The sequence below is a fragment of the Pseudoliparis swirei genome, chromosome 15 (assembly GCF_029220125.1).
Source record: "Pseudoliparis swirei isolate HS2019 ecotype Mariana Trench chromosome 15, NWPU_hadal_v1, whole genome shotgun sequence".
Lineage (NCBI taxonomy): Eukaryota > Metazoa > Chordata > Actinopteri > Perciformes > Liparidae > Pseudoliparis > Pseudoliparis swirei.
This window is the reverse complement of record NC_079402.1, coordinates 19,786,126-19,798,737: the sequence shown is the minus strand read 5'-3', so window position 1 is coordinate 19,798,737 and position 12,612 is coordinate 19,786,126. Positions and strand designations below refer to the sequence as shown.

Below are 12,612 nucleotides of genomic sequence, written 5' to 3'. Positions count from 1 at the left end.
TAAATCCGACCGGTCGGAGGCGGCTCATTGGAACCAGCCGGGCCGGGTTGGAGGCGTCTGCGACCAGAGATTGCCAGTTTGCCGCTTTATTACCTTCGCATTGAAAATGCGGAAGGTTATGTTTTGATCGCCATTTATTTATTTATTATTTATTTATTTATTTGTATGTGTGTTTGCGTGTTATTCGCATAACACAAAAAGTATTAAACCGAATCGCATGAAATTCGGTGGGATGATTGGTTATTATCCAGGGACCATTTGATTAGATTTTGGGATCGATCGGGTCAAAGGTCAAGGTCATGAAAAGGTCAAAATCTTCTTTTTACCATAGCACGGTCAACTTCTATCCAATTGGCATGCAACTAATGCCAACATGTTCATAATTCAATGCCCAATCTTGTGATATGCGAAGGTATGCGCTCTACCGAGTGCCCGTTCTAGTTTAATCTGGATGGGGCTCGGGGAGTTTGCGTGGCCGCGGCGTACTTACTGACCCCCCCCCCCCCCCCCGAGGTCAGGATCTATGCGCCGGATCGTAACTCTCTTTTCATGGGCCTGCTCTTCTGGCCGTACACAACCGTCCCCGTAAAAAAAAGAAGCCTTTTGAAGTGGAGACGCCGAGGCGACCCGGCTCGCTTTAATGGGAAATCTAATGCGAGGTTGTGCAGAGCTGTCCTCGTAACATGTGTTCACTTTATGGTTTTATTTATTTGGGGGGAGGGGGGGGGGGCAACTTAGTGCTGTCTCCTCGCTATCTCCCTCTCACACACACACACACTCCCTTTAAGCAATCTAAATGGATTCTCCTCACGCTCCAGACGGAGGAGGAGAAGACGGAGATGTGTGTTAACCCAGACCACTCAGTAATACTCAAGATATTTGTGGGGCCCACAAGTCGTCTTTATCTGGGACTTGGGGGGGCCGTTTGCTCACTCTTTATTTCCCCGAAGAAGCCAAAATTGGATTTCTCGAACTGATGTCACGGTCCCGCGTGGTCCGCGAGGCGAACGTGAGCAGACGTTAGTCACGGTGTTGATCCAGCTGACTGCTTCGCCTTCTCATAACATGACCGGCGTGTTGCTCAAGACGCGCCGTGATCCGAAGCACATGGTGCCCCGGAAGTTTCTCAACGTCGACTCGAGACGAACGTCGACGTGTCCGAACGCTACCGGCGGTGGATCGTCCCGTGACCTTCCCCACCCCCCCACCTCATTCTGCCGAGTTGACTCATCCTGACCAACTTGCTTTTGCCTTCTTTCCTAGGAAGTGTGTAGAGAGCTCTGGTGCCTTAGCAAAAGCAACCGCTGTGTAACCAACAGCATCCCCGCCGCCGAGGGGACCCTGTGCCAGACCGGCAGCATCGAGAAAGGGGTAAGCCGTCCGCCGTTTCCTGTCAATTTAAAGATTCGGACTCGGATCCGTGTGGTTTTAAGATATCCCACCACATCGCGAGGGAGAAATTAATGGATCCATATGAATCTTGAAATTGAAACCAAAGTTGAAAGTGATTTAAAACATTTTTATTTTGCGTATAACACGAGATATCAGCACACGGTTTGCAGGTTTAGGACTTATATTATGTATCCCCCTCCCCCCTTTCTTGTGAGTAATTAAAGAGAAATGTATCTTCCCCAATGCCTCAAACCCATCCAATCATTTCATTTTGGTTGCTGAAGAACCGTTAGGCACGCGCGATGCATTCATGGACCGCTGGAAAGTAAAAAGTCGAACATTAATGCCGCTTTTCTACAGCTCCTGGCTGTGATAAACGGTGTATTCTTTATAAAAAAAACATGCTTTTCAATCCCATTGGCGGGCTTTGGGGTTCAGAGATGCACCGGTATCGGATCGGGTACACGACATCGGACGAAACACAAGTTCACGTATCGGGAAGGACAAAAAAAAATGATATCGGAAAGCTCTTCTTTTTTTTAACGTTCTCTCTGTGCAGAAATCCGCCTCGGCAGCTCGTGGTAGCTCACTGCCTCCACTTGCATCTGTTGCTCTCTGGAAGGGGTACTAATCCCTGAGTGTGTGCTCATGCAATGCACACACACACACACTGACAGACATGCGAGCCAGGCGTGAGGTCACCGGCCCACTGTTGATGCCCGCCAGGTCAGGGGAGAGACAGTTTTAACACGGATTACGGCGGCCATTGTCACCGGATGGTCCGAGGTCTAAAAGGAAAGAATAGCAGAGCGTCACGAGCTGTCATCCGTCATTACCATGAGCTCAGTGGAGCCTTTGAGGGCCGGGGCCCGCAGACCGGGTCCTGGACAACACAGGGGGCCCCAGGTTGAGCCCGGGGGGCTTTGGAACAGCTTTTGGAGCAGCTTTAGGAGAGCCAGTGGCAAACCCTGTCTGGGGGGGGGGGGGGGGGGGGCTTCAAAGGAATATGAATGTCAGCCATTTCTCTCCCAGCGTGTAATGGAGAGAGGCCCTTCCAACAGGAGCGAGAGAGAGAGAGACCAACAGAGAGGAGTTCACTCATTTGGGGCCCTCGTGTCTCTACCAGTTTCTCCTCCCTCTGCTAATCTTGTTTGGACAGCGTCTCAGGACGTGAACGAGGAGGAGGAGGAGGAGGAGGAGGAGGACAGTGGCCCTCACCTTGACCCGCCCCCATTCTTCTTAACCTACTGACACAGTTGGAGAGACAAAGGGGCCGCGACTCTGCGGGCAGCTTAGCGCGAGGCTTAAGACACTCGACACGGCGTTTTCCATCCCTCGGATAAAGGAAGAAAAAAACCTCCTCACACCACACAGGGAGCGTTAAGCAACACACGACAACACGCACGAGCAGTTAAGAAGTTAAGAATGGGTTGAAGATCATTTTAATGAATAACTAGAACGGGCACTCGGTAGAGCACATACCTTCGCATATCACAAGATTGGGCATTGAATTATGAACATTTTGGCATTAGTTGCATGCCAATTGGATAGAAATTGACCGCGCGATGGTAAAAAGAAGATTTTGACCTTTCCATGACCTTGACCTTGACATTTGACCCGATCGATCCCAAAATCTAATCAAATGGTCCCCGGATAATAACCAATCATCCCACCAAATTTCATGCGATTCGGTTTAATACTTTTTTAGTTATGCGAGTAACACGCATACAAATAAATAAATAAATACACGGCGATCAAAACATAACCTTCCGCATTTTCAATGCAAAGGTAATAACGCGGACGAACACACTGCCGGCGGTCCATGTGCGCTGGTCTTCAGCTTGTGACGGAGGTCGCTGAATTCTGTTGGTGAGCCCAGGTTCTGGTTCTGGGATCAAAACTGGCAACCTCACTCTGACGGGAAGAGTCTGGAATAGTTTGCACCATCCCTGTTGTTCGTTAAATAAACTGTCACGGCACGCAATAGTGTCGTCACAAGTAAGTGTGTGTTTGTGTGTGTTTAGAGAGAAGCACACATTAGATTAGATTAGATTCAACTTTATTGTCATTACCTTCGCATTGAAAATGCGGAAGGTTATGTTTTGATCGCCGTGTATTTATTTATTTATTTGTATGCGTGTTACTCGCATAACAAAAAAAGTTTTAAACCGAATCGCATGAAATTTGGTGGGATGATTGGTTATCATCCGGGGGCCATTTGATTATATTTTGGGATCAATTGGGTCAAAGGTCAAGGTCAAGGTCATGGAAAGGTCAAAATCTTCTTTTTACCATTGTTATCCAATTGGCATGCAACTAATGCCAACATGTTCATAATGCAATGCCCAATCTTGTGATATGCGAAGGTATGCGCTCTACCGAGTGCCCGTTCTAGTTACATAAAGTACAAGTCCTGGTGCAACGAAATGCAGTTAGCATCTAACCACAAGTGCAAAGCAGAAGAGTGCAGAGTATGTGCAAATGGTAATATAAATACAGATAAAAGTGCAGATGTGACATCGATATGTGATATGTGTAAAGTGCAGGTGAAGGTGGCAGTAGAGGTTATGAAGTTAGAGATGAGGGAGGAGACATATTCCTATGAATATGGACACCAGTATTAAACAAATGAACAATTCAGTGCAAATGGCAGTCAGGGGAAATCAGTGTCAGTCAGGCCATGTCTCACGGTGTGTGTGTGTCTGTGTTTCTCAGTGGTGCTACCAGGGGGACTGCATGGCATTCGGTACCTGGCCCCAGAGCGCGGACGGGGGCTGGGGGCCCTGGTCGTCGTGGGGGGAGTGCAGCAGGACCTGTGGGGGTGGTGTGTCCTCCTCCAAGAGGCACTGTGACAGCCCAGCGTAAGTAGGCAAAGTAAGCCACAGCAAGCTGAACACACACATCCAGGTCCTGCCTCCAGGTGTGTGTGTGTATGTGTGTGTGTGTGTGTGTGTGTGTGTGTGTGTGTGTGTGTGCAGTATGGATGTATGTTACACCTGAGTGGGAGTAGAGCTAGAATACGTCTCTGAGGCAAATATTCCTCCTTTCAAGGGAACATTGCCTTTGTGGCTCTTAAGTTAAAGATGACTTTTTCTGATAAATATATATATATATTTATTTTTTTGTCGACTGCTACAGGATGTAATGTAGCATTTTAGGAAGAGACACCCCGGTGTTGAACATGTCTTTCCTCCGACTAGTGCATTTCACTACACTGTTTATTTTGCGTCTGTAGATTTCTCCTAAATTCACTGACAGTTGCTGTTACATAACGCCTCATTTGCATATCGAAACGTAACATTTCTGAGAACACACGGCCGCGCACACACTCATCACGGAGCTTGTCTCGCTGAGTCGAGGAAAAGGAGGCTGATGACAAACAGAGGCACACTTTATCTTCTGGCTTTAAGGCTTTTTTTTTCTTCTCCTCACCAAAAATGTTCTCACTGACAAAGTTTTGTTGTTGTGTTGTGTGTTTTTTTGGATTTACGGTGCTTGATGTGAACTGTCTCTCTCTCTCTCTCTCTCTCTCAGCCCGTTGGGAGGAGGGAAGTACTGCCTCGGAGAGAGGAAACGTTACAGATCTTGTAAGACCGACGTGAGTTTCCTTCAGTCTGCTTTAGAGCAACGTATACACGGGACCTGGAGACGGGAGCGTGGTCCTGATGGGGGGGGGGGGCTCTCTGGTTTTAAGGGTACCGAGACGGTTCTGACCACTGGCGGACCTCCACGTCCTCTCTCCTCCACGTCCTCTCTCCTCCTGCGCGGCGCGTTATCTCGCCGGCTTCATAAGGAGCACGTCGGCGCCCCGCCGCCTCGGAGCTCCCCGACGGGTTCCCCGGCCGCGCGTCACCACTTCACATATTTGTTGGTGACGTTTCACAGGAAGAGTTTCATGAAAAACGCCTGGAGCGAAAAGCTTTAAACAAATATTTAACGTGGCTGCCGGTTGAGATCTCAGTCCAAGGTGGACACTGAAATGAGTTGTTCGGGCCCTGGCGGACATTTAACGGCACGTCTTTAAAAATAACAGCCGAGAGCACCGGAGTGTTTTCTTTGGAAAACAAACAACATCCCCGACCGCTATTTCATCACACTGACCACACCGTGTCCGGGGAGGTGTGTGTGTGTACACACCAAACACACACACACACACACACACACACTTACATGCATGAATGCTATTTTTACGCTGATGAGCCGTCAGACATCATCTGCTAATGCTGCCTCCCTCCCGTCTGTCCTGTGGGAGGTCACTCCATATCGTAACGCCGCATCAACTCTCTGATTGGATGCCGGCTCCGACAGACGTATACGCCGGTTATCGTTGAGATTAAAGGGCAATTTGTTTTTTTGCACTTCCACAAAGTTGGAAGGCAAATTAACGGGACTGAATACACACACACGAGGGGCATTTCTACTACGTCTCTGCACAAATATGACGCAGCAAAGCGAGCGGAGCGACGTCGGTTTTCTGAGCTTTTGCACCACAAATAAACGCATCGAACGATCGTGTCGTGTAGCATGTAGAACATATTCAAACTAGAATGGGCACTCGGTAGAGCGCATACCTTCGCACATCACAAGATTGGGCATTGAATTATGAACATTTTGGCATTAGTTGCATGCCAATTGGATAAAAATTGACCGTGCTATGGTAAAAAGAAGATTTTGACCTTTCCATGACCTTGACCTTTGGCCCGATTGATCCCAAAATCTAATCAAATGGTCCCCGGATAATAACCAATCATCCCACCAAATTTCATGCGATTCGGTTTAATACTTTTTGACTTATGCGAATAACACGCAAACACACATACAAATAAATAAATAAATAAATACACGGCGATCAAAACATAACCTTCCGCATTTTCAATGCGAAGGTAAATATACAATAAAGTGCATGACGACATGAATTTGTCTCCTTGGGCCTTTTGGAGAGGCGGGGTGGGGGTTAGTAGCTGGAGGCAACACTCGCACCACAGAAGAAGAAAAGCCAATTCCAAAGAAAAAGAGTCGATCCCTGCACACACGAACTCGCCTCTGCATTCATTTAAAAAAAAGAAAAAAGAGCGGATGCTTTGGTCAGAAGGACCTTTCCCGTGACATATCGAGGTCTTTGTGACATCCACGAAGCGATTACTCCAAACACGAGCACAGGCAGCAGGTAAATCGATAGCGCTCACTGGCAGCGCCACCAGTCTTTGAAGTCTCGCCCCCCCGACTTGTTCGAACATGTAAATCTCGTTTTTGGCCACGTGTCGCCTCCTCAAGCCACACTTGTACTAATATTATTCCTCAATCTGCACGTTTGATGTGCGAGTCTGCAGCGGCTCCGACGTGGGGCGCTTCCAGCGTGTGAAATACAGCTTTGACCCGGAGCTTTTTATCCGTCCCGGGGGGAGAGTGTTTTGGGGTTTCTAAGCACCTTCTCACTCCAATAAAGTGTTTCTTTCCACTTTTTATTTTTCCCTCCTCTAACTGGAGCAACATCCAAACCTGCAAATGCAAAACACACGGCTCCTAATCGTCGGATCCAGGAGGCTTTTCTGTTTTAGTGCCTGCTGATTAGATCTCATGCAGACGTTTTGGTAATAGCAACGCTGTCTATGCAACAACAACTAACCCGCCTGCAGCTTCTACAAATCATGCACTTTTCTCTCTGAACTTCTTTTGAATGCATGCAACAGATTTCTAGATTTATGTTTTATTTTTCCACTTATGCATCGCTTTCCATCAGTTGGCAGTCCCTTAAAACTTTGCTTTGTGTAATTCATCACAGAACATCAAGTCCATTTCTTACATAATCATTGCTTGGTAATGTTGGGGGTTTAATAGCAAAATGATTAGAAGAGTCTGTTATTGCTTTACTCTGCAACCGTTTTTAATAGTTTTTGGAAAATATTCTTTATGTCAATAACAACAAATGAAAACAGCTTCCAGGCTCCATGACATCTTCTTCACAAACTCTTATTACAATTATGGACGGAGAGTCTTTAAGCAGCGCTACACAACATGTGTGTATGTGTGTGTGCGATTATTAGTTGTTGGTAAAGGAGACCACAACAAGTCAAAACTAACATTTGATCCATTTCCAAGTCAATCTTTCCATCTCGTCTTATTTTCTGTTTTTCAGGCCTGTCCCGCAGGATCTCGGGAATTCCGAAAGAAGCAGTGCGCCGACTTTGACAGCATGCCTTTCCGCGGGAAATACTACAACTGGAAGCCTTACACTGGTGGTGAGTTCAGGACCGTCCGGAAATCCGTTAAAGCCCCAGAAAAACTTGGTTTCAATAATTGACTAAGATAAGATGTTTCCAGGGCTTTTGATACGTGTGTGTGTGTCTTAAGTTCCAAGTAAATAATAACTATTTGAAACTAGAACTAGTAGTACTACCTAAATCAAGTTGTACCATAAAACTATCTACGGTCAGTATTCCCCAAATGGGGGGACCAGCGGAGCAGAAGAGAAGCTCTGAATGAGGAAGAGGAAGAGGAGGAGGCACCGAGGCTGCCGGGAGTTTAGCTCTCCTCCTCTCTCCGGAGCTCCGACTGCAGGTTTGAGGTTGCAGGAGAAGCCAGATCTGGGTCTTTCCACAGCGGACTGGTCTCTGCTGGGGGCCCCGATGGAGTCTGAGCTGAAGGAGTTTCATGGTGAACCTGCATGATGTCATCTGGTTTCCCCAGAATCCGACCCGGTGGCCCAGATGACGAGCAATAAGAATGACTCTCTGGAAACAGACCGTCTTCTCTCTGATGGTCTGGTTTACTGATGGAGGACCAGGACTACACTGAGACTGGTTCAGAACCAGTTAACCCTCCTGTTACCTTAACATTTACTAACATATTTTACCCTCGGGGTCAATTTGACCCCAGCAATTAAAACCTCGAGAAAATTATTAGAATTAATATTGTTTCCCAAGTTTAAGTGTGAGGTACTTTGTGTTTGTTTGTTGACTACCTAAATAGCCTTTTAAATATATAAAAAAGTTGATATTTCTTATATGTTTGACACAGTGAAAAACAGCCTGGGGTCAAATTGACCCCAAAGAACACCGACGTTAAACATTGAATGGGGTCAAATTGACCCTAAAGGTGACAGGAGGGTTAAAAGTTCCTCACAGTAACTTTAATTATATGATGTGTAAATCCTCACTCGGCTAACATTCATATCGATATGCAACTGGCTGCAGAATTTCATTCATACATCTCATCTCTTCTAAGTGCTGACCTGTAAGAACCTTCCTGTCACCTCATTGGGTCACAAATGAGTCTCCGGGCCCAACACCAACAGCGGGACAGTCTCTTTGACGGGAACGGAATTCTTCCGTGGTGCGTTCGAGGACCCTCGTCGGCCGTCCGCATCATCCGACCTGGGAGATTTTCACATTTTTGACAAACTTACTGACGCACTTTCCTGTCAAGAATCTCTCGGCGGGAGTTTAGGGCTTCATGCTTCGTGTCGTTCTCTCAACAAAGCATCTCCTCAATGTCCGCAGGTCATGGAAAACATCCACACACACCAAAAAACACACGAGAAAAAGTGATACGAGTTTGAAGCACACGTCCTTTTATTTTCTCCCAGCGAGGGAAGAGCTTAAAGAGGATCTCTTTTATCACGACGGGTCTGCTTAGTCAAATCCACCACCTCATTTACAGCGGCCGTGTGTAAACAGCAGATAACCTGCGCGTCCATGTCAAGCGTGATTGCTGTTGGCAGCGGGCGCCGTCTCCGTCGGGGACGTACGCGCTCGGCAGGTTTTCAGATCCGAGCCTCGCTGACTTTCCTCCACTCGATTGTTATTGTCAACAAGTGGAGAGGAGATCCCCGGAACTGGCCTCGACGTCTCCGAGCTGTGTCACGTTGTCTGTTTTTCTGTTGGAGGCTTGAACTCTAGATAACCGTGTGTGTGCGTGTGTGTGTGTGTGTGTGTGTGTGTGTGTCCCAGGTGGTGTGAAGCCCTGCGCGCTCAACTGCCTGGCGGAGGGATACAACTTCTACACCGAGCGCTCTCCGGCCGTCATCGATGGCACCCGGTGCCAGGCCGACTCCCTGGACATCTGTATCAATGGAGAGTGCAAGGTCAGAGGTCATTTGAAAAAACCTAAAGTCACGTGATCGTGCTCTTTAGTTTTACTTTAATGTTCATACGAGTGGAGGCCGGAGCTCCAAGAATACCAGAGTTCTTGTAGTAAACTCTAGTTTTTCTTTGGCAACCACTCCTTTTGTTGACATGCGTGTTCACCCGCATGTCACGGCCTCCGCTGATGGAGTTATGATGGATGTGGGCACCTGTTGTTGTTATTAAGTTCCACGAGTGGGTCACACGATGGGCAAACACGAGGAAAACCATAAGATGTGGTTGGAAGCTCTTCTTTATTCTCTATATTTTTTTATATGGGCACTCAATCGAATGTCTTATCGTAAAAAAAATAATATCCAAAATAATTAGAAATATAAGCAAAAGTCGCGGGAAAACATCCTCGCCTGAAGGAATTAGTTATTTCCAGTTATTGATATATATATACGAGACATTTTCCCTGTTTCCAATCAGGGAACATGACATGTAGATAAACCATATTAATCCAGTAATATTATTATTATTACCTTCGCATTGAAAATGCGGAAGGTTATGTTTTGATCGCCGTGTATTTATTTATTTATTTGTATGCGTGTTACTCGCATAACACAAAAAGTATTAAACCGAATCGCATGAAATTTGGTGGGATGATTGGTTATTATCCGGAGACCATTTGATTCGATTTTGGGATCGATCGGGTCAAAGGTCAAGGTCAAGGTCATGAAAAGGTCAACATCTTCTTTTTACCATAGCACGGTCAATTTGTATCCAATTGGCATGCAACTAATGCCAACATGTTCATAATTCAATGCCCAATCTTGTGATATGCGAAGGTATGCGCTCTACCGAGTGCCCGTTCTAGTTATTGATTGTTTTACATGTGAAATGAACCATAAAAACATCCTGCATCTCCTGCCCTGAGATCACAAATTGACACGCGATATCTTTACCCTCGATGGGCTCTAGTGACCGTTAGTGACCTCTGACCTCTGATATTTAGTTAGATAACAGCTGGAGTGACATGTTGGCCGAACATCATCTGACCTGAGAGTTTCCTCAGCCGCCGGGTGCCAGTTCTTTGTTTTGGGTTTAAATCGTTGACCGCACAGTTTACTAGATTACTGATTGGTGAACACGAATGCCAAAGCACCAACAAAAACAACCTGATTCTCTCCATTAAAGAACAACAAAGCCTCTGAGTGGCTGTTTGTCTCTTATTGTGAAGGGATGACTGGCGACTCTTAAAAGAAGATGTATTTCTGTTGTAGGAGTCAAATTATGGAATAATGTTGAAATAGAAGTAAGAATGGTGAACTCCTTTTTGGTTTTTAAGGGAATTATTTATAAAAAAATCCTTGAGAGTTATAAATGTAATTAAAAACGGATTAATATGGAAGATGTATGTGGTAGTATATATAAATATATTTTGTTTTTTATCTTGTTTATTGTTTTTTTGTTGTTGTTTTATTTATTTTATATTAATTTTCTGATTTATTTTGATTTCAATTTTGGATAGGAATTTATAAGCATTTTTTTGCTTCTACCTATACCTTTTCAGTCTCTCTCTTTTGTATTTTTTTTATAGGATAATATTGTATTGTATTTGATTTGATTGACTGAATAAAAAAAAAATACAAACAAACAAACAAACACTTATCAGCGCTCTGCAGCCTCGGCCAACAATTGTGATAAATAAAACACACACAAAATCATTCTCGTGATTGAATAATGATTTTATATACAAATAAAAAGGGCCGTTTTATTAACATTTTACTGAAAGGAGTTGGCCGTCTTTGCCGTCTTTGTTTCCACGGGGCATCAATCATTTTGCGCGGCTTGTGTGGAGATGAGGGCGCGTTTCTTTTTTCTTCTGCGATGCAGCTGAAATAACCTTTTGGTTGCTCGCTCTAAGTATTTGCTTTGACTTGCACCCGACCGTACGGTTTGGCGTGAACACGCGGCGCCCGTGCCAACGACATTACTTTGATTTTAATGTAGAAACACAACATGGTGCATGTTTTAATAGGTAAGAGAATAGTAAGATGTGGAATATTCCTCACCAAAGGAGCAAAGCAGGTTTATTTCCAGACTGAATCCAGCAAGTCGGTATATTTCAGAGGCCGCCGGCTCTCCGGGTGATAAATCTCCAGAACGCCGTCTGCTTTGGAACGCTCTCTGAAACCCTCAAGGCCGCGATGCTGTTTACAGGTGCTGGAGATACGCAGATAGAGAGAGATTAGGAAAAACAGAGAGGAGGGATGCTGATAGAGAGTATTAGGAAGTGGGAGAGCCAAAGGAGGAGTGGAACAGTAATCCTCCAAGTTTTATTGTCACACAGCCTCAACTCAAATAAATAACTTTGTCCTTTTGACTCTCGCTGACGTTCATGTCGCGCTGCAACCAGCAACTCGTCTTCTCATCAATTAACCAGCGCAGCATCTTCTCGATGAGTCGTTTAATCCATCAACTGTTAAAAATGTATGGATGCTTTTATGTTCTCTTGTTTTGTTTCGACCAACAGTCAAAAACCTATATATGTATATATATATATATATATATGTGTATATATATGTGTATATATATATATATGTATGTATATATAATATGTGTGTATATATATACATACATAAATATATATATATACATACACATATATATATATGTATATATATATACACACATATTATATATATATATGTGTGTATATATATATATACATATATATAAATATATGAGTGTGTATATATATATATACATAAATATATATATATGTGTGTGTATATATATATATATACACACACATATATATATATATACATATATATATATGTGTGAATATATATATATATATGTGATGATATAAAACAGAAGGAAAAATAAAAATCCTCACGCTGGAGGAATGCAAGCTCTGATATAGTTACTCTATGTTAACATTCCCCAAATGCAATGCGGTGCATTTTAAAAATGCTACAATTAAAGCCATATTATTTCTTTTATGTGAAGTTTCTTGTGTTTTTAACTTTATTGTGTTTTGTTTTTTAAGTCTGGTATTTGTTTTTTTCTGACGGGCTTTTATGCCGCCGTCTTGGCCAGCCCTCCCTTTGGAATAGAGATTTTTTACAATTGCGGTCCAGTTAGT

The 12,612-nt window shown here is 44.5% G+C and overlaps 1 protein-coding gene across 1 annotated transcript in view; it reads left to right on the top strand.

Annotated features, from left to right (window-relative positions):
- Window positions 1-12,612, top strand: part of adamts6 (ADAM metallopeptidase with thrombospondin type 1 motif, 6) — a 65,899-nt gene that overhangs the window by 26,547 nt on the left and 26,740 nt on the right. The window contains exons 12-16 of the mRNA XM_056432210.1: window positions 1,264-1,371; window positions 4,108-4,253; window positions 4,927-4,990; window positions 7,529-7,631; window positions 9,342-9,475. Of these exons, the coding sequence (XP_056288185.1) occupies window positions 1,264-1,371; window positions 4,108-4,253; window positions 4,927-4,990; window positions 7,529-7,631; window positions 9,342-9,475 (555 nt within the window). The remainder of the gene's footprint in view (window positions 1-1,263; window positions 1,372-4,107; window positions 4,254-4,926; window positions 4,991-7,528; window positions 7,632-9,341; window positions 9,476-12,612) is intronic.